At 42.6% G+C, this 22,635-nt stretch overlaps 1 protein-coding gene across 1 annotated transcript in view; it reads right to left on the minus strand.

Moving 5' to 3' along the window:
* Positions 1-22,635, minus strand: part of COL25A1 (collagen type XXV alpha 1 chain) — a 303,953-nt gene that overhangs the window by 60,029 nt on the left and 221,289 nt on the right. The window contains exons 13-18 of the mRNA XM_083456875.1: positions 19,686-19,730; positions 15,013-15,039; positions 14,441-14,485; positions 12,779-12,811; positions 12,371-12,406; positions 5,026-5,070 (exon numbers count right to left, since the gene is read on the minus strand). Of these exons, the coding sequence (XP_083313001.1) occupies positions 5,026-5,070; positions 12,371-12,406; positions 12,779-12,811; positions 14,441-14,485; positions 15,013-15,039; positions 19,686-19,730 (231 nt within the window). The remainder of the gene's footprint in view (positions 1-5,025; positions 5,071-12,370; positions 12,407-12,778; positions 12,812-14,440; positions 14,486-15,012; positions 15,040-19,685; positions 19,731-22,635) is intronic.

The following is a 22,635-nucleotide window of genomic DNA, read 5'->3' on the forward strand; positions in this document are numbered from 1 at the left end:
TTATGCAGTGAAAGAACAGGGAAGTGTCAACTTGCCCTCTAGGCTGACTTACAAATAAGTTATGTTGGTGTGAAAAACATTACCACTTTATGAAGGCAAAGACATTTCCTGAACAGCTGGAAACAAAAACTGTATTTGGATAAATTAGCATAGTGTGTAAGCATTGCAGAGAACATTAAATGGATCAATAAATTGCAAGTGAGAGCCAAGAACAAAAGGAGGGAGAGGTAAAGAATAGTAAATCATTTGCTTTACTGTCGTGAGATAGGTTGCGAAAAACAGAGCATGTTTAAACTCTGTTAAAAGGCACCAATGAAAATAGTTACCAGCTTATTATTTGGGAGGCAAAACTTACTTTAATAAGCACACTTTAAGGCTCTTAAATCATCTTCAAAAATATTAATAGAATGCTTTGATTCTACAGAGTTGCTAGAAAACTTTCTCACACTACTGCAACATGCTCAAAATCACATCAGTATGCTGCTTCATGTTAATTCATCCTCAATAAACCGCCCCCTAGTTCTGTAACCACAATCGCTGCCATGAGTTTTACATGTCTAACATTTTGGCATGTGAAAGCCTATTAAATATATTTGTATAAACAAGAGGCTGATTACTTCCTTCTCCTCTTGTGTTACAGGAAATCTCCATCACTGCCAGGCCAAGAGTACTGCTAAAATGTCCCAGTCAGCTTTCATGTACCCTTTCTCAGGTCTCCATAACACACAGAGAGGCCCCAACCCCTTGTCACATAGAATAGAAAAATACTTCTGGCTAAACATCTTGATCTAGAATTAATTCCTATGAACAGTCTTTTTTAAATGGTTTACCTGTGCAGATATAATCCCTAAAGAACCCCAGGAAAGCACCATTGTATGAGCCTTTTGCCAGCAGAATTCTGGCATCTATTAGCACTCGTATTAGCAACCATGCATGTGAATGTGTTTGTAGGCAAACTGTGCAGTGCCAGGACCAACTCTTTGGCTTTAAACATGATCAAATATTTGGAACGAAGCCCACATTGGTGAATGTTCCTGGATGTTAAGATACATCATCTCCTATTACTAATTTTATTTTTTATTTAAAAAACAAATGTTTTTAATTGATTGTCAAAAAGAACATAAAGACATAACCACGCCCCACCTCCAACAAATGCCTTCCCTCCCTTCTATTACCAATTTTCTGACATAGCTATAATTGCCGCTTTTGAAATGATCCCAGAAACAAGCCCGTAGCCAGTTCTTGGCTAAATCTGAAGGAGCTGTAGATGGAGAGGAATGTAAATGCAACCCCAACGGCTGACAATGCAAATTGGCATATTGCCCTGCCACTGCCAACCCCATCTTGGAGAAGGGCTGTAGTTTAGTGACAGAGCACAGATTTTGCATGAAGAAAGCCTTAAATTTAATCCCTGGCATCTGCAGGTAGAGCTGAAAACAATCCCTGGAGAGTGACTGCTGGTCAGCAAATAGTAGCAAGTTAGGTGGAACAATTAATTTACCCAATATAAGTCAGCTTACTATGTTCCTTGGCTCAGCAAAAGCATGGTGAGGAGGACTATGGAGGAAGCAGCATGCATGCACCTTGCAGCCACCTTGCATGTGGAATTATGTGCTAGAAGTGAGCTCAGTAACTTGCTCTCTTAGAATGAAGTTCCAGCATCCACGCTTGAAAGAAGAAAATTCTGCTGCTGTGACCTCTTCCAACCCCAACCCAAAACCTGGCAATCAACCCCAAAACAAACTAATCTAAGTCATTTCTTTTCCTGATTAGCCAGCAATTCTGGACATACCAGAATTATATATACAGTGGTGCCTCGCAAGACGAAAAGAATCCGTTCCGCGAGTCTCTTCGTCTTGCGGTTTTTTTCGTCTTGCGAAGCAAGCGCATTAGCGGATTAGCGGATTAGCGCTATTAGTGGCTTAGCGGGCTTAGCGGATCAGCTGATAAGCGGCTTAGCGGATCAGCTGTTAAGCGGCTTAGCGGATCAGCTGTTAAGCGGCTTAGCGGATCAGCTGTTAAGCGGCTTAGCGGCTTGGGGAAAAGGGGGGGGAGAACCCCCCCCGCAGGAACTCGCAAGACATTTTCGTCTTGCGAAGCAAGCCCATAGCAAATTCGTTTTGCGAAGCACCTCCAAAACGGAAAACCCTTTCGTCTAGCGGGTTTTCCGTCTTGCGAGGCATTCGTCTTGCGGAGCACCACTGTACTGTTTTATTGATATGTCGTCAACATCAAGATTGACATCATACTCTCTTTTCTACATTTACCTACAATATTAGCTGAAACAGAGAATGGATTGAATGTTTGCACAGGGCTAATATGACTCAAAAGGGCAGGAGTTCATGTCATTTCAAACAAACTGACAATCCAAATAAGACGCAATTTTAAAAGACAAGATGGAATTACATACAGAGCAAAGTACAGTATATTTAGCCATCACAGATTGCTGCCTTGATATCTGCCAGTTTGCCAAAACTATCACCAGCTTTTTCAACCAAAACATCACTAAAGAACTTCAACATCATAATCCATTCGGCTGCTTGAATAAAGTTACTCTGGCTCCCCTTATGACCCTCCTTTCAGGTTTATTCAAGAAAGAAATACAAAAACTTCAAAAGTTCTTTTACATAACTGTACCAAGAATACTCTACAAACATTGCTTCTTTTCAGATTTGTGTTGTCATCAACTACTCCACTGAGATAGCAAGAAGCAAATGGAATTCTACCCAGATTAGTGATGTTAATGGCGTGTGAAACAAAGTAAACAGGCAGTTCCATTTCAGCAAGGCATACAGATGCCTCTGCAATGCAGAGGCAAATGAGAACAAGAGACCCATTCTGTTTTGATCTGGGTCCTTATGGAATCAGAAACCATAGGGGACTTCTTAAATAGCCAAAAATACAGGAAACTGCATTTTGGTATTTTCTTAAAGTGGAGATGCATGCATTGCTGGGGGGGACACCCACTCTCCCCCCCCCAAGCTCTTAGATGCACCATGTTGAGGTTCCATGGAGCCAGTCTTCAGGGGGCTAACAGCTTCACCACGTTCTCTCTGACAGCTGTGATAGCCATGTATGACTAGTTTTGGGTCCCAAGTCTTTCCTAAACAAAGTCAATGCCTGCTTGGGGAAGAAAGCACTTAAGACTCTTGCATGTTCAAGATGGCATGCACCAAGCAGCTGTGGGGCAGGGCACTGTTGTTCCATACTGTTTTAAAAACTATTTGACTTTGTGTACTTCATGGTACATGTAAGGAAGGGGGAGCCAGTGTGATGCCCCCCAGGAAGTGTAACCATAAATTAAGCTGCACCATCCCAATTTCAGTAAGCCACAAGTTGGAGGAAACAAGGTTCATCAAGAGGCCTGCGGAGAAAATGGCAACCAAACATTTCCCAGATAATTTCTCTGTCTCAGCTGTTTAGCAGAACTCTGGTGCATCAAAATCCTCCTATTTAAACATGATTTAATTTATATATCTCTGAAATAAAATGCACTTTGTATTTTGCAAGAATAGATAACCGCTGCTATTCTCCAATCACCTAATCCAAAATATTGTTAAATAATATAAAGAGTTATCCCCTATGCCTGTGTGGCGGGTTCAATTCGTAGATTTACATATCTGGCTGCCATTGGAAATCCATCTTCCCCAAACCCTAGACTGTTTTGGATTTCACACGGGTCAACATCCTGTCCCATATGTGCCTTGGCTTGCTTAGTTCTGGAGTGCTGGCTGCCATTAAGAGACAGTCTTCATGTCTTGAATTTCAAGAGAAAGAGAGGCAATAATTTCTCTTTTCCAGAGTTCCCCCTGCCCACCAGGAATCGGTGTGTATATATTATATGCATACACGGAGTATCACTTCCTGGGATACTGGAATGCAGACAAAGCCAAAAGGCATTTTGCTTTGTATCACAATGCAAGGTTCAAGGAAGACTTGTTTAAAGGGGAGCATGGGATTTCACACTGATGAGTCAATATTCTATATTTGAGTACACTGCCTGTTTCCTGAACTGTGGAGCACATTCTCACACCAGTAACGTTTCTAACTATTCCAAAAAAGCAACAGCACAGGAGGCTTTATAACATATTGAATTTCTGGGTTTTTTCCTTCAATAACCAGCTGTCAGGGTAGGAAAGGCAGGGCCAACATGGTGCCCTCCAGAATTTCCTGAACTGTAATTCCCATCCCTGATCATTGGCCAACTAGCTGGGGCTGATGAGAGCTGTAGTGTGACAACATCACACATTGGAGGGTACCGCACTGGCTACTCTTGATGTACTGAAATAAAAATGGGAAAGGGAAAGAGGGGAATACATGAAGGGAATTTATTCCTATGATATCACAGTAAGAATATTATTCTTGCTGAATGTAATGAATTCATAAGATATGCTTCTGTGCTTATCAGACATTTGTTTGCCAAACTCTCAAAGATTCTATGCACACTTATCTAGGAGTAAACTCCATTGCATATAATGGGCTAACTTCCATACTAATCATGCACAATTGCATTCCAAATCTACAAAACTAAACAATTATCAAGAATGCATAATTGATTGTAACTGACAGCTATGTATCAAACGATACACTTGTCAAGCTTGCTTTCCTATTTATGGTGGGCAGTGAAAACATGCTTTCTCTTCTCACCCAATGATGTGCATGAATCTCCTGCCTCTGTTGCAACGTCTGTGTGTAAAATCCAGCTCTTGCAAACCATGATTGTATGGTTTGACATGCCACATAAAATATAGGAAATGACATTACAGTCTGAGTCCATGTACATGACTGGATTTTATGCACGTGCCTTTTCGAATGTCAGTGGACCAGTCCTGTTAAAGTTAGCTCATTGACTATGTGAGATTACTGCTGTTGTTCGTTAATATATTTCATATTTATTGTAAGTCTCCATAATAACTTTTTTAAAAATGTATGTTTTACATATATCCAGTTGACATGTTAACACATGCTTCTCATATTCATTTAACAGGTTCAACGTCACTACATGGAGATCATCACTATATTTACCTTAATCCCAGGAAGTCCAGGAAGTCCAGGGAGCCCAGGCTCACCCTACAAAATAAAACGATATAGCATTGCAGGAGAATAGTGGCATTCATAGCAAAACAGTTGCTCATGCTCTAAGCAATTGTCGTAAATGTCCTACTTGAAAGTGATATCCTTCACATTCAAGAAACCAAATATTTTTAAACCCAAGGCCTTTGGTGCAAATCTGAATGCAACAGGCAGGGCACATGGTTGCAGCATTGGCAAAAGCCTTTGCCCAACAAAGAGTTCCATATCTGCATGGAATCTAAAATTAACTCTGCATGCCCATTAAAACTTCCCCCCAAAATGCAAGATGATGATTGCTTTAAAGCATCATGATTTACTTCAGTTGTAGATTAGGCTGGCATACTAGCTCAGATTAATACTACCCATCCATTTAATATTCCCAAGGTATAAATTATATTTTCCACAGCACTGACAAGTGACAACTTTGCTTGCATATGAACTCCAGTTATTAGCCATTGTTCCATTTATGTTAATATAATAACAGTGGTAAAGTTCTCTCCCCTCTAATGTTCTGCACAAACTTATTATGATTTATAGCTCATATTTTTATGGTAGGCACTTGCTGATATCCTGAATATTGTCTGCTGTCAAACAGAGTTTCGAAGCAATGGATTAGGCATTAAACTAACAGGGCTCTGTTCTGTTGTGGATAAATTAAGAGCAAGGGAGAATGGTGAAAATTGCTGCCTAACAATATTCAGAGGCGGTTCCATGAGGTCACAGTTTTGATGAAGAGGCTGAGAAGTAAACAAGAAGCCCTTGATGTACATTTGTGCAGTAAACTGGCAGAGTGTGCACTGATCTGGCAGAAGTGCTTGTTTAGTAGGAAGTGCTGACAGGCAGCCCAGTCTAGTGAACTGGTTTTAGCTGCAGCAGCATGAGTGGTGGTTGCTACCATTGCTCTTAAATCCAGTTCTACTGATGACAAAAGAGACTAAATCGCCAAGGGCTAGAAAACCTTACAGGAAGTTGCCTTAGAGCTAGGATAAATGTGCGAGGCATGCCAAGGTGAAGGGCTCCTGAGTACAGGAGCACTGAGTACTCCAGGAGTACAGGAGTACAGGAGTACTAATGGCTGCATCTACAGTGGCAATGGAGATGGTGTTGTAGGATGCAAGACTTGAACACTGTAAAGATCAGAGCCTCATAGATTTAGCCTGTGGACTGAGGAAGCTATAGTCCTCCAAGTGTTGCTTGACTATAACATCCATCAGCCAACCAGTTTCTACAAAACCATTAGTGCTCCTGTACTTTGTCCTTCACCTTGCTATGCAGGGACATTTCCCTCCTAGCTCTAATGCAACATCCAGTAAGACTTTCAAGTCCTTTGTCATGTTAAAATCAAATTTACATTCACAGTGAATGTATGCATTTTATTTGCTTCACAGATGTATGAAATGGAAAAAGCATTTTATGAATCACTTGTGATAATAAAAATAGGACAAAGGCCATCAAACACCGTCACTGCTCAGCTTCTAGCTGCTATTTTTAAGAGATCCAGGGCTGGTCTTAGAGGTCAGTGAAGATAGATGAAGGCAGGAATATGATGCAGCCAAAGTTTTAAAAATGCTGATCCTGGCATGTGTGCATGCACAGGTGCCATTTGGGCTTGCTTCAGGTAGCAACATGTATTTGGCTGGCACTGAAGAGACCCGTGCAAGTACCTCTGAAATGAATGGACCAGACACTGCATGATAGCAGTATCTGATGGATAGATCACTCTGCAACCATTTTACTCACCAGCATTTATCTAGCTTCTAAATTTCAAAATTTTATATACAGGAATTATACACACTGAAAATAAAGCAGCAAGCAGCACAGTACATCAATTCATTTCTACTTTAAGTGTCTTTAGTTCAGACATCATTTATGGTGGATCATAGATTTCATGGTGTCAGAGAGGTTCTCAAGATATGTTAGGCACCATCACAAACTCATCACTTAATGCTAATTGATAGCTTCTGCTGTACAGGTCTGAAGATGAAATTGCAAGTGCTTTAAGGCAGAGATATACTGGGAGGTCAGAATATGAGAGCTTGTATTATATCCAACTAAGATTTGTTGTGCAATGGAGTTTATGATGTGTTGAGCACCACTGGGAACCACAGACAAAAAGATATGTACCGGTAATAATAATAATAATAATAATAATAATTTTTATTTATATCCCGCCCTCCCCAGCCGAAGCCGGGCTCAGGGCGGCTAACAACAATAAAACAGTACAACAGTACAACACAACACTCTAAAATCATTCATTATAAAATTAATTCAAAACAAACCACTGGCAACCATTGGGCCAGAGCTCCGTGAAGACTGCCGAAGGAGGGAGTCAGGCTGTGCCCTGGCCAAAGGCCTGGTGGAACAGCTCTGTCTTGCAGGCCCTGCGGAAAGATGTCAAGTCCCGCAGGGCCCTAGTCTCTTGTGACAAAACGTTCCACCAGATCGGAGCCACAGCCGAAAAAGCCCTGGCTCTAGTTGAGGCCAGCCTAACTTCTCTGTGGCCTGGGACCTTCAAGATGTTTTTATTTGAAGACCGTAAGTTTCTCTGTGGGACATACCAGGAGAGGCGGTCCCGTAGGTACGAGGGTCCTAGGCCGTATAGGGCTTTAAAGGTTAAAACCAGCACCTTAAACCTGATCCTGTACTCCACCGGGAGCCAGTGCAGCTGGTATAGCACAGGGTGAATATGATCTCGCAGCGAGGACCCCGTAAGGAGTCTCGCTGCAGCATTCTGCACCTGCTGGAGTTTCTGGGTCAGTCTCAAGGACAGCCCCACGTAGAGCGAGTTACAATAATCCAGTCTGGAGGTGACCGTCACGTGGATCACAGTGGCTAGGTCAGGGCGAGAGAGGTAAGGAGCCAACTGCTTAGCTTGGCGGAGATGGAAAAATGCCGCCTTTGTTATAGCTGTACAGGAGAGCTCTAAGAATCCAACTAAAATAATATAGCAAAGCAATGTTACTTTTCAGAATCAGGATTCTACCTATACGTATGTAAGATGATAACATTTACTTATATCCTCAAGACTAGGTGAGAAATGTATTGCATTTAAAACATCACAGATTTTTCTATCCTTGAATCAGATGAGACTTAATGGACTTTGTGACCCAAGTCCAATGGGAGCTCCACAACACTACAGCTGTGATGACTTTTGTTGCAAGGAATCTTGCGCGAGAGAAATCCCCAATGGATTGTGCCCTCTACATCTATTTATTTATGGTATCATGCATTTCCACCCAAAGCAATAATCTCATCAAATTCTACAGTAATGTGGATTTCATGGCTATGGATTATTCATTGCAATCTCATCCATTTGGTCAATCATGAATGTAATGGAGCGAGAGCCACTTTAGTGACGCCACATTTCAGCAAAATATTCCCTGACTGATGAAAAGAGCAATAGAGAACATGATTCAAACATGGTTTAAAATATGCTGTAGTACATCCAATGCATTATAAACAATTTTAATGGTTTTATAGATTAATTCATCTAAGATGCATTAACTAGCTTTTCCAATTAAAAGAGACTCTTATGAACAAAATAAATTTGCAGATCATAACAGTTTTAAACATAAATATCCATTGGTTGCAAATACTTTATGTACATATTTATCAACAAGATTTTTTTAAAATAAGCACTATTTTTTTGAGCCATTCTTTTAAAAATCCATGACTAGAATTCAAAAGAGGACAGTTAATTCTGGACACCCAAAGGGCATTAGCCTTGAGTTTCTCAAACAGCCATATGGAAAGCACTTTAGGCAACTTTCGAAAGGTGCTTGTGATATTGCCTGAGGGTCTGCTGCTCAAAGGGGGGAAAGCCCAAACATTCCACTGGACATGCTGAGGCCTTTAAGCAAGTCTCTCCATATCCTGGCCTATAGATTTTGACAGACTATCTGCCCTGGGGTGCCATCCACCAAATGCAGCTTAACATCCTCCGTAAAGTTTAAGTAGTTTCTGCTGTTCCTCCCATATAATCCCTAGTAAAATGAATGAACCAAGCACCTAGCCAACGTAGCACAAACTGTGTCATAAAAAGTGAAATGTTTAAAACATTTTACGGCCTGGTGTGCAATTTTTATATGATCTAGTTATCTTTTTTCAGGCAAGTAAGCATATTAGGAAATATATTTCCTGTGTGATACTGAAAACAGGAGAGAATAATGATGAGGGATGGTCCCAGGAGAGTTCATGTGCTTCACTGGGAACAGGGTAGCTGGGCATTCCATATTAGTTTAATAAACCCCTTATTTTTAAGGGAATATTTAATGGTATATTTTTTAAAATAATTTTTATTAACCGACCAATCAAATCAAATCACATCACATCACATAAGTTCCAAATTACAAAGCCAAATTTTAAAAATTTTTTTGGGGGGGAACCCATATTTCAATTTCCGAAGGGGATTCCAATCATCTTCTTGCTGCTGCATTCATATCCACAAATATGTCCAAATAATGTTCATAATTCTAACCAGTCCTCTCTTGCTGTTCTCACATCTCATCTTGTTTGTATATTTTTTCTTTTTTTCTTTATGACCTCTTCTGATAATCTCCTTCAGCAGGTAAACACCAGTTGTAATCCTGTGTGAATTTTCCGTTCTTCCAATCATCATGTCGAGATGGTTTCCATATATCATCACTTTCGTAAATAAAAGCTCTCTTTCCATCATCAGTCTCGTAAAACTGTCGCCTTCTTTAGTCCCTCTGAGGAGGCCACTCACAATATGAAAACAAATCTACTCCTCTTCTCAGACATAAGTCTTTCGACAGAGCTTGCCAAAATGGCGACGGTATTTTTTACTGCGTCATTCCAAAGCTCTTATACATTTCACAGTCTCCTTAAAACATGCTTTGGTTAGAAAATTATCTCCACACAGTCTTAAATCCTCAGCTTAAGTCGTTTAAACGGCATTTCTGACTTGTAACTTGGGGGGGGGGGGATTCTTGGTTAATCACATAGAGAAAAGAAAGGAAAGTTTTTCCCCTCCCCCATCCAGTCCCGTTGCCGAACATACCGAGCCTTGGTGTGTCTTCTCATGATTTATTCCTGTTCCTCCGACCCGTCTTGTTTCTCAGAGATCTCTTCGGTTAGCAGTCTTTACTCCCCATTCATCATTGAAATATGTGCATTAGCTTCCTCCTAATTGTTTCCTTTGAAGTTGCTGCAGCTAGAGGCGCAAACCAGAGACAGCGTCCAGGAGCGCCGAAATCCACACAAGGGCTTTCTGCCTAGGGCCCCCACCCCCTCAAATTCGGGGGTGGTATAGGGCACAGCAGGCAAGGGCAGTCCCCCCACACACACACTTGGGGGGGGGAGGAGGCTGTTTACTCCCATCACAGCCTCTTAATTACCTCGTGTGGGTCGGAGAGATGTTATTGCCAACCATCTTCCGATGCGCCCCTAGTGGCCCCACCTTGAATATTTCGTTGTATTATTCAGGACAGGCCCTAGGCAGAGTGAGACAGATGGCTCAGGTGGCAGATTCTGCAGGAAAACTCTCAAGTGGTCAGTTCTGCGCTCCCTAAGCTAGTCTGCTGTCTTCCAGCTGTGGAGAACAGTGTCCCATCACCAGTGTTGAAGCAAGATTCATCTGTCAGCCTAGTTGGCTTTTGTATATGGATTGGGGATTGCATCTTCTTGTCCTTTGCATCAAGTAACAAAACATCTTGAGCTGACCCCTGCTCCTCTTGACTGATGAAAACTAGCAGGGAGGGGACAGCTGGCTGGGCCACGGAGGTGCTTCATACCTCCTTGCGAGAGGGGGTGGACCTTGCCTGCTTGAAGGAGGGAGTGGTAAAACCACTCATCAAGAAACACTCTCTGCTAATCTCCCATTATTGGGGAGGTTTCTTGAGCAGGTGCTCACAGACCAGAGCCAGACATTCTTGGAGGCAGGGGTGGAGGAAGGGGGGTGCTGTGGGGGCAGGGCGCCCCGAGTGTCACCACTGAAGGAGGTGACAAAATGCTGGGTGGCACTCACCACGGGGCCTGCAGCATACCCGAGCCATGTGTCTCTCCTGGGAGTGATGTGGCTTGGGTGCCCACAGGCTCCGAACTGCCCCAAACGGTCCACCTGCTGCCTCCCCCCCAGCTGTGGGGCAGCTGAGTGGGAGAAGGCAGGCAGACTCCTCAGAGGCCCCTGGAAGAGTCTTGTCCCGGCTTGCCCTGCCCCTGGGCACAGGGCACATGTGCTACCCTAGGCGCCCAATCGGCTTGCTCCGCTACTACTTGGAGGAACCTGATTTTCTAGATCTATTTCAATTTGGGCTTAGGCCTGGTTTTGGCACAGAAACTGCTTTGGTCACCCTGTTTGATGACTTCTGTCAGGAGAAAGATGGAGAAATATGTCCTTGTTAATTCTCCTCAGACTTTCCATGGCATTTTATGTGTGGAGTGCTGGCTATTGTTTTTGTTTTCTTTGTTATTATGGTATGTGTTTTTGTGTTTTTATATTGTAAATCTTTGGGTAAAGGGTGCTATAGAAATTTATGAAACTATAATAACAATAGTAATAATGGTGTGGTAGGGAGCTTAATAAATGAACATTAATTCATCTCACATTAATTCAGCAGACAGCATCCTAAAAAGCAGAGACATCACCTTGCCAACAAAGGTCCATATAGTTAAAGCTATGGTTTTCCCAGTAGTGATGTATGGAAGTGAGAGCTGGACCATAAAAAGGCGGATCGCCGAAAAATTGATGCTTTTGAATTATGGTGCAGGAGGAGACTTTTGAGAGTCCCATGGACTGCAAGAAGATCAAACCTATCCATTCTGAAGGAAATCAGCCCTCAGTGCTCACTGGAAGGGCAGATCGTGAAGCTGAGGCTCCAATACTTTGGCCACCTCATGAGAAGAGAAGACTCCCAGGAAAAGACCCTGATGTTGGGAAAGGTGGAGGGCACAAGGAGAAGGGGACGACAGAGGACGAGATGGTTGGATAGTGTCCTCGAAGCTACCAGCATGAGTTTGACCAAGCTGCGGGAGGCAGTGGAAGACAGGAGGGCCTGGCGTGCTCTGCTCCAGGGGGTCACGAAGAGTCAGACACGACTAAATGACTAAACAACAACAATTCATCTCACAGATTTAATACCGAGGGAAAGAATCATTTAAGTTTCCAGAATGGTGGCTGTGTTAAGTCTTTTGCAGCAAAAGCAACAAACAGTTTTGTGGCAACTTGAAGATATTTTTTTTTAACGGCATGAACTTTTGTGGACTATAGCACTTAATCAGATGCATGGAACATTATTATCAGTTGCAAGTATATAAGTGAATAATTTTGAAACATTACCTTTTGTCCTGGTCGACCTGATTCTCCGGGTTCTCCCTAAAACAAATACATGATAGAATGCAATAAAATGGGTGTAGGAGTGCCTCCAAGCTGGAAAGAAGGAAGGAAAATGCAGCAAAATTCATTTGGGCATTGAGCAGCAAAGCTATTGGAGAAAGGCTGTGATTTATACATTACAGTCGTACCTTGTTTTGTGACCAGGATCCATTCCGGAGCCCCAGCCACAAGCCGAAAAGGACGCAGTGCAATGCGCCTTGTCTGTGCATGCGTGAAGCATGATTTAGTGATTCTGCGCATGCGCAAGTGGCAAACCCGGAAGTAACCCATTCCGGTACTTCCGGGTTTGCTGTGGATGTTCACCGAAGTGGATGCTAGACGAGGTGGACGTTTGCGGAGGTATTACTGTACCTTAATTCCTGCAGCAGAAGATCCGGGGTCACCCTGAATTTAAAAAATCCAGAAATAATGATCAAATGTGGAAATTTAAGTGGAGATTTAACAGTTGTAGCAAACCAATATAATCATGAAATATTTTATGGGTCATGTTCACTCATAAACTATAGTTGAGAGTGAGTGTGATGTGGTTGTGAGAATAAAACCAGGAAGGCCCCATGAGCAAGAAATAAGAGGAGGCAACGACAGGTGCTTAGTATTTTTCAGATTAATCCTTCTTTAGGGAAAAAGTTCAAGGAGCAAATCTCAGCAAGGACATAAATCACTTACAATTGTAGCTCACCAGAGCTGTTAGAATGTCAGACTAGGTCTGTTGGTGGACAAATCCCCAGCCAACCAGCCAAAAAGCTCATTGGGTGACCCTCTGGGCAGCCACTATCTCTCAGTCTCATCTACCTTACAGGGTTGTTGTGAAGAAAAAATTGGGTGGGGTGGGGGGACCATGTTTGCCACCTTGAAAGGCAAGGCATGCATACATAGACCATTGTAGGACCAAAGATGAACAGGTAATTGAAATGAACATTTCACGTCTAAGAAAAAATGCTTCTTCATCTTTCCTGTTTTATATGACATTATTACAGATTCGTTTTCATGTTTCACAGCCAATTTAAACAGGTCTGGAAAAAAGGAATAGCATGTGAAGGTAGACTCTTCATGTTTTTTTAAAAAAATATATCACAAGATAATTGCCGGTTTTTAGAAAAAGAGACTATCTTTCTCTACCAGAAAATTACTTATCATGGCAAGATGTGTTGAAATCTCTAAATTAATAAAGTCAGGCTGAAAGAGCCCTGTAGTCATCTATTTATTCTCAGTCAAGATCTGTCAGAGCTATCATCCCTTTTCTCCAACTCATCACAAAGTTTATCTTGAGAACTGAAATCTAACTAGGTATCACAAATGACAGGATAATACTATGCTCATATTATATTTACTGAAGAAAAAGAGGGGGAAAGCTTCACTCTGATGGAGCACATGCCTTTCAAATTGGCTGTCCTTGAATTTGTTCTGTAAACCCCACAGATATAAACACTCTCAAATTAATGAAAGGAACTGTTTTTAAAAAGAATTTTTGAGGTGGGGAGATCAAAAAAGACTGAAGTATCTGCAATATCCACTTGACTGTAAATAACATGCTTTGAGAAATAATATTTGAAAATAGATTTGCCCTGTTGTATTCAGAAACAAAGAAATAGAAGTGTGTGAAGAGATGCAGCTGTGAAATCCAGTTGTATTTGATTTCTTTATAATTTATTCATAATACTGGGGGGGGGGGAATGTATGCCATTATCTCATTTTATGCTAGCTGAGTAAATGTAGACTATGTTGTCGAAATAGAGAGATATAATGAATAAGCATTTTAATAATCCCAAACCACCCTGGGAGGTATGTGGGTCAAGAACCAGTCACGGTCCCCCAAGATGTGTAAAGCACCATGCATTCTGTAACAATAGCTATTGTACTCTTGCTTATTGCTATTATGATTGTTTCTTATCAGAGAAAAACATTTTTAAAAATATTCTATATGCAGTTTGTTTTTGATACTTTTCAAAACATTTTTTAAACATTAAATTACTGTGAACGTATCTTCCCCCCACAATTCACTGTGAACTGTACCTTTTCTCCCGAGTCACCTTTGGGCCCAGGTTCTCCAGAATCACCCTAAAAATTAAAACAATCAATAAAATACGTGCACTGTGTTTAATTCAACATCTGCCTCCCACTAAAAATTTGTAACACTATCAATATTTCCTCCCAATTATATTGTTATTGACATTCCCCCCCCCAAAGTTGTTATAACCAGGATTTTTTTTTCAGCCAGTACTCTTTAGAACTCAGTTCCAGCACATCTCAGGGGACACCATTGCCATTCCAAGAGAGCAAGGGAGGTTTTTATGGAGAGTTACGGCACCTCTATTTCTAGAAAAATAGCAGTGGTTATAACACAGGACTGTATACCTGAAGGAGCATCTCCACCCCATCATTCAGCCCGGACACTGAGGTCCAGCTCTGAGAAGCCTTCTGGCAGTTCCTTCACTGTGAGAAATGAAGATACAGGGGACCAGGCAGAGGGCCTTCTCAGCGGTGGCACCCTCCCTGTGGAATGCCCTCCTATCAGATGTCAAGAAAGCTCTGAGAATGATTTTAGATTTATTTGTATATGCTTTTAAAGAAAGCGTACAGCTCACCCTTTCTCCTCGTTGGCCAGGGTCACCCTAATTTAAACAGAAGACAGAAGCAAAAGTTCAGATCAGTAATGGCTCCATAGTACAGGTAGTACAGAGTTGTAAGATCCTCCTTAAAATGAATCTGTAAGAAAATATTTAATTTAACTTGTGCAATTTTTAAAGGATGTGATGATATGTAGTAATAATTTTGAAATTGATTCATCACAAATAGGAGGCTCTATCACATTTCAAAAAAAGTTTTTGGAATAGTATAATTGGATAGTATTTTGGATAGTATAATTTATATCTTATCCAATAGGAGGCTCTATCACATTTCAAAAAAAGTTTTTGGAATAGTATAATTGGATAGTATTTTGGATAGTATAATTTATATCTTATCCAACTTTTAAATGTATTAAATCAATGAGAGAAAGCCTCTTTTTATACAAAGCTGACTTGCTTCCACCTAGTTTTTTGTTTGTCCAGTATCAATTGCTTATGATGCCATGTGGCAGCAACACCCCAAATACTTCTTATGCCTCCTTTCTTTACTAGAATCACTATAGACTAGAGTAGAGAACCCTTTTGGTCAGGTGGGCCAGAACTTTTATCTTCCCATAACCTGTGGTCTAACTTTAACAAGTTAGTGTCAGTCATCTGACATCATGATGATGGCTAGTGACTGATAAGTGGGTGATCCCACCCACCTGTCTGTCAAAGTTGACCCATGGGGTAGGGGGAGAATTATGCTTACCTAGCATGTTCCCTTCAAGCAAAGCAGCACCTAGTAGCACTGAACTCTCTGTCCATCAACTGATGAACGGGGTGGGGTGGGGGAGGGTTTAGTCCTGCTCCCTGAAGCAGTCTGCTTCACCAGTGTATTCTCTACAGGGAACCCCACCCACTGCCCACCAGCTGATATCACCCTATGACATCAGTTGAAGGACAGGTGTGTAGTTTGTGGGGAATGGTCTTGTGAGGAGGCAAGTTGGACCTACTGGTAGGCCAAGATTGGCTCATAGGCTGGAGGCTCCCTACCCCGGCTACTGGCCATTTGTTGGGTAACAACTAACACAGCCTTAACTCCCACACTACCTCACAATTGGGACCTTATGGGGAAAAGCAAGTAAGAAATATTCTAAATAAAAATAATAATGGAGTGACTCTTTGCCTGGCATGACAGACTGGGATGTGACAGCAGAAGCATAGGTTGGGTGCTGAGTGCTGAGTGCTAAGTGCTGAGCACCTCTCCTGTGTCAATAGCAAATACATTTCAGAAGACCAATAAGTGGCTTGTTTGTACATATCAGATTTGTACTGCTGTGAGTTTGCTTCTTTCAGGAGAAAGAGAGCCCACTGCATCCTGAGATAGTTGAGCCAGCATGGTGTAGTGGTTAAGAGTGGTGGACTCGTAATCTGGTGAACCGGGTTCGCTTCCCCGCTCCTCCACATGCAGCTGCTGGGTGACCTTGGGCTAGTCACACTTCTCTGAAGTCTCTCAGTCTCACTCACCTCACAGTGTTTGTTGTGGGGGAGGAAGGGAAAGGAGAATGTTAGCTGCTTTGAGACTCCTTAAGTGGAGTGAAAGGCGGGATATCAAGTCCAAACTCTTCTTCTTCTTCCACTGTCATAGTCAAATGTTTAACCAAAAAAAATTGTTTGCTTGCAATTTCCATTGGTTCTAGTTGTCCCCTCTGGGGTAGCACAAAAACAAAAGTTGCTCCATCTTGTGATGGCTTTGCGTATGGGTGAATGATAGAGAATATTAGGGACATCGATGAGGACAAATTGGCATATGGGCAAGAATCCATAAACTTCAGTGAGTCGTGGCCTACAGATTAAAGCTTCCTTTTAAATTTTCAGACAGCTACATAATCATGCACAGATTCCAGTGTAAGAAAGCTTAAACCTGTTGCTCTTTAAATTACTGACTGCTTGACAAACCAGCACGTTGGCAAGCCACTTTTCAATTCTCTGAACCTGACCTAGACAGCTCATCTTGTCAGAGCTTAACCACTGTAGCTCATTCAAATCCCATTTGAGGGCTATTGATTCCTCTGCAATTCTAAAAGATACTGCCGTGGAAACTAATTAAGCATTAAGCGTCATCGCTGGGATTCTGAAGTAAGAAATGGCTGTTCCCGAAAGGCCTATGTTCTTTCCTGATGGACAAAGAGCAAGCCCATGATTTTTACGCCCCCTCCCTGTACCTAGTTAGCTGTCAATAGCAATATAATGTGCAAATTCTGCTGAGAGGCCTATGTGCTTCCTGACATACACTGGCACAGCTGACGTAATTAGACAGGCTACAGGAATGTCATTAAATCTAAGTGAAATTACATTTCGGCAGTAGAATAATGTGTTCCTTTTATTGTATTGTGAGGAATTTGGGGCTATTTTGCTTGATCAAACTGTGCCCTAATCACATTTTACTCATTGCAGGATTCCCCTGAAACCCTCAATGCCACACAATAAATGAGAGAACGTAGTGGGGAGCGCAGGAAGCTGCCTTAAGTAAATAAGGCCAAGCTATCTGCCCATCTCCTTTGACTGGCAGTGGCTCTCCAGGGTCTTAGATAAAAATATTTCCCAGCCCTTCTAGATGCCATTAGAGTGAACTGCAGACTGAACCTTGAACCTTTTGCATGCAAAGCAAGGGCTCTGTGGTCACCTCTCATGCAAGAGAACAAGCTTGCTTTTCATTTAACAGGGAGTGAAGGAGGTACCCTCCATGAAAACTGACTTTAAAAGCCACTGGATCAGTTTAAAAGTCCAGCTGGATTAATACAAAGGGTAATCTATGGCCTTTCCAGTAGCAAAGCTTGAAAGCAAAACAGTAATTCCAACTACCGTATTTTTCGCTCTATTGGACGCAGTTTTTCCCCTCCAAAAATTGAGGGGAAATGTGTGTGCGTCCTATGGAGCGAATGCAGGCTTGTGCCATAGCCGCGCGCAACCCCTCCGGCAAGGAGAGGCTGCACGGGGCTATGGCTTCTTTAGCCCTGCGCAGCGTCTCCCGGCAAGGAGAGGTTGCACGGGGCTGAAGGGGAAGGCAAAACAACGAGCGGAATGGATCCCACTCGCTGCCTTTGCCTTCTCCCATAGCCGCGCGCAACCCCTCTGCAAGGAGAGGCTGCACGGGGCTATGGATTCTTTAGCCCCACGGAGCCTCTCCCGGCAAGGAGAGGCTGCACGGGGCTGAAGGGGAAGGCAAAACAGCGAGCGGGATGGATCCCACTCGCTGCCTTTGCCTTCTCCCATAGCCGCGCGCAACCCCTCCGGCAAGGAGAGGCTGCACAGGGCTATGGAGTCTTTAGCCCCACGCAGCCTCTCCCAGGAGAGAGAGGCTGCACGGGGCTAAAGGGGAAGGCAGAACAGCGAGCGGGATCCATCCTGCTCACTGCCTTGCCTTCTCCCATAGCTGTGCGCAACCCCTCCGGCAAGGAGAGGCTGCACGGGGCTATGGAGTCTTTAGCCCCACGCAGCCTCTCCCGGCAAGGAGAGGCTGCACGGGTTAAAGGGGAAGGCAAAACAGCGAGCGGGATGGATCCCACTCGCTGCCTTGCCTTCTTCCATAGCTGCGTGCAACCCCTCCGGCAAGGAGAGGCTGCACGGGGCTACGGATTCTTTAGCCCCACGGAGCCTCTCCCGGCAAGGAGAGGCTGCACGGGGCTGAAGGGGAAGGCAAAACAGCGAGCGGGATGGATCCCACTCGCTGCCTTTGCCTTCTCCCATAGCCGCGCGCAACCCCTCTGCAAGGAGAGGCTGCACGGGGCTATGGATTCTTTAGCCCCACGGAGCCTCTCCCAGGAGAGAGAGGCTGCACGGGGCTAAAGGGGAAGGCAAAACAGCGAGCGGGATGGATCCCACTCGCTGCCTTGCCTTCTTCCATAGCTGCGCGCAGCCCCTCTGCAAGGAGAGGCTGCACGGGGCTATGGATTCTTTAGCCCCACGGAGCCTCTCCCAGGAGGTAGAGGCTGCACGGGGCTGAGGGGGAAGGCAAAACAGCGAGCGGGATCCATCCCGCTTGCTGCTTTGGCTTGCTCCATAGCTGCGCAACCCCTCTGGCAGGGAGAGGTTGTGTGCAGCCTGTACGCTGCTCTTTGGGGCTTGGGGGGGGGAAATATTTTTTTCTTGATTTTCCCCCCCTTAAAACTGGGTGCGCCCTATGGTCCGGTGCGCCCAATGGTGCGAAAAATACGGTATATGCATACAATAGCCTAGATACAGATTTCACCCTCCATAAATGGAAGGGCACCATCTGTCCATGGAAGACTTTTGAAGACTTTTGCCAATTCCCCCTTCCTCGTGGAAGATAGGAGCCTACACTTTTCCAGAGGGTCTCCCAACTCTCCGTACATGTGAGCTAAAAGAGGGAGAATTAGCAAAAGTCACCTCCCTCCTTTCTGCCAGCCATCTTAACTAAAGATATGATCCCTCAGATAGGATCAAAGTCAGTTATCCAAGCCAATGTACGGTACTTGATGGAGTAGTATGGTAAAGAAAGTGCTAAGTATGGGTGTTGGAGGTTATGATTCAGGTTCCTGCTACATCATGAAGCTCAGTGGGTAAAACTTTTTAAGTTGTTAAGTCCCAACCTATTCACCACATTGTTCACAATTATAAATGAAATAAGAACAATGAAGTATACACACAAATGAGAAAGAATAACAACAAGAGTTTTCTCTACTAACCTTAAGCCCAGGAACTCCTCTTTCTCCCATTATACCAGGTGCACCCTAAAATGACATGAAGGGGAAATGTTGCTGAACTATTGGCAGAATCCATGGATCAGTGACAGATACTTCTCAAAAGGATTATAGGTGCTGGAATTATAATGTAATTATTTTTATTTGTACCTCACCCCCAACACTTGGTGGAAGTGCAGCTAATACAAGTAGAAATTATTAAACTGATTTGTAGGATAGTTTATAACAAAATTGGCAGTATTGTAGCCAACTGATCTTATACTATCAATGTGGAGTTAGCAACAGCAATGGATCAAGCAAACCACAATGGAACATTGCAGTATCAAGGGCCCAAGCTTAAATGATGGATGTGAAGGTAACTTGAATCAGTTTGTGTGTTTCAGGAGTGGTCTTCCAGATGTGGCTGAATCAGACCCAGGTGGAACAGCCAATGGACAGGGATGATGGGAGCTGTAGTCAAGCAACATCTGGAGGGCCTCCATCCCTGGTGTATGTATTAATTACAAAAGCATGTTCACAAAATGAATTTTTCAGGTTGCTAATGCACTGATTCAGCAGGAATCCAAGAAGCATGCACAAACGCATCTGAATCCTTTCAGTATGTAACTTTTGATACAGAATAGATCTAAAGCAACAAATAGTTCACAGTTGCACAGACTTTATACAAGAAGATCTTGAGGAGTCTAAGTGTATGCCAGTAGACTTTCACATACAGACTTTTGTAAAAGTCCCTAAACTTTTTAGGGAGAAACATCATTATTAAATATTAGCAGCACAGCTATGGTTGAAATGTATATGCAGATTAAATAGTACAGGAGGGTGACTAGAACAGAAGGTAAAGGTTTGACCACATTTATAGGTTATTTTTTACAGCAACATATTTTTACAGCATGAAATATCAAGGAGAATCATTAAAAGTTTTATAGAAATTGATGAAACTTCTTTACTGCATATTACAAACACTGTATTATTGCAAGTACATGAGTCCCAGTGGACTGTTTTAGCATTAAGACTAACAAAGAAAAGGAAAAGAGTAAATTACTAGCCTAGAAAGTATAGGCAAATTATCTGGCTAAAAGCTTCGTTTTCTTGAAAACATGTTTCTAGTACAAAACCCTGTGGAGGTTTTTTGTAATTATCTGAAACAATGTTTTGAGAGTACCCCAAGAGACACATAAATGTAAGGAATGGGGTATATAAAATTTTGAAATAAAATATGACAGGAAGATAAAGTAATTAAAGAACTATTCCAGATGTAATTATGTAACACCATTTTTTTAATATATACTTTTTTAAAATGCAAGATGCTTATAATTTTGATTTTGAATCTGATACTTTATATTGCTGTGAACTAAGATATTTATTCTTTGAATACCCAACTAGTATGGACAATGGCAATATTAATGTTATGGATAAAGTAATTTCCACTTAATACTGAGGCTCCCACCTCCAAAAATATACAAAAATCCCTGGCACATTTTTTCTTATGTGGTTGTTTAATACTTTTAAATTCCAAGAATTTATGTGCTATAGCTTGAGGAAGGAATAAAACAGCAGCCTTAGATCACCTGTTCAAGGTGAACTGAACTGACAACACATTCATCTTCTGTGGCACAAAAAATATATACAGACCAAGAGCGTATTTGGTCAGACCCACAGAACTCTTAAAACATGAAAATGAGCACTTGGTAGGAGCATGTGCTCCTTTAGTGCTAACTGACCATTTAACAAAAATGCAAATGCTGCTGACACATGACATTTCTTTTCTTTTGTCCATATGGTACAGAGTAAAATGGCAGGGTTTTCATTAATAAAGTAAAATGAAAGCTCCAACAAACTGATGTAGCAAGTCTTTCCCCACTGGCCTGGCCTTCCATAAAGTTAACCAAAATAACACAGGAAGCATGAGGCTACATTTAATTCATTTATTTAACCCCCTCTACTTGGGCTTGCCGATTGGAAGGTCGGCGGGTGAGCTCCCGTTGTTCAGTCCCAGCTCCTGCCAACCTAGCAGTTCGAAAGCACATCAAAGTGGAAGTAGATAAATAGGTACCACTCCGGCAGGAAGGTAAACGGCGTTTCCATGCACTGCTCTGGTTTCGCCAGAAGTGGCTTAGTCATGCTGGCCAAATGACCCGGAAAAACTGTCTGCGGACAAACGTCGGCTCCCTCGGCCACTAAAGTGAGATGAGCGCCACAACCCCAGAGTCGTTATCGACTGGACTTAACTGTCAGGGGTCCTTTACCTTTTTATATGCTATATGGAAAACTAATGTGCTATACGATCCTCTGCCCTTTTTACAGTACAGTGGTACCACAGGTTACATACGCTTCAGGTTACATATGCTTCAGGTTACAGACTCCGCTAACCCAGAAATAGTGCTTCAGGTTAAGAACTTTGCTTCAGGATGAGAACAGAAATTGTGCTCCGGCGGCGCAGCATCAGCAGGAGGCCGCATTAGCTAAAGTGGTGCTTCAGGTTAAGACCAGTTTCAGGTTAAGAATGGACCTCTGGAATGAATTAAGTACTTAACCCGAGGTACCACTGTACAATGAATTTATGTATATATTTTTCAATGTAAGTTGCTTGAGGACCCTTTGGGTGACAAGCGTCTAATAAGTTTATTAAATAAATAAGATTTGTTTGCCACAAGGATGACATCAATACAGTCTCCCCCAACCCAATACCCTCTCAATGTTTTGGGCTACCACTCCCATCAGCCCTAACCAGCATGGCCAATGTTCAGGGATGGCAGGAGTTTTATTCCACAACAACTGGAGATCTGAAGGCTGCTTTAGTATGGGGGGGGGGGGGTGAGACGTGTGCCAATAAAAACCACAGCATATATAAACAGAGAAATTGTAAGGGAAGGTCCACTGCAAAATTATTATTTCATACTCTATTGCAAAGCACCAGAATCCTGTGCAAGAGACT

This window comes from Podarcis tiliguerta (assembly GCF_965153285.1).
Source record: "Podarcis tiliguerta genome assembly, chromosome: 9".
Lineage (NCBI taxonomy): Eukaryota > Metazoa > Chordata > Lepidosauria > Squamata > Lacertidae > Podarcis > Podarcis tiliguerta.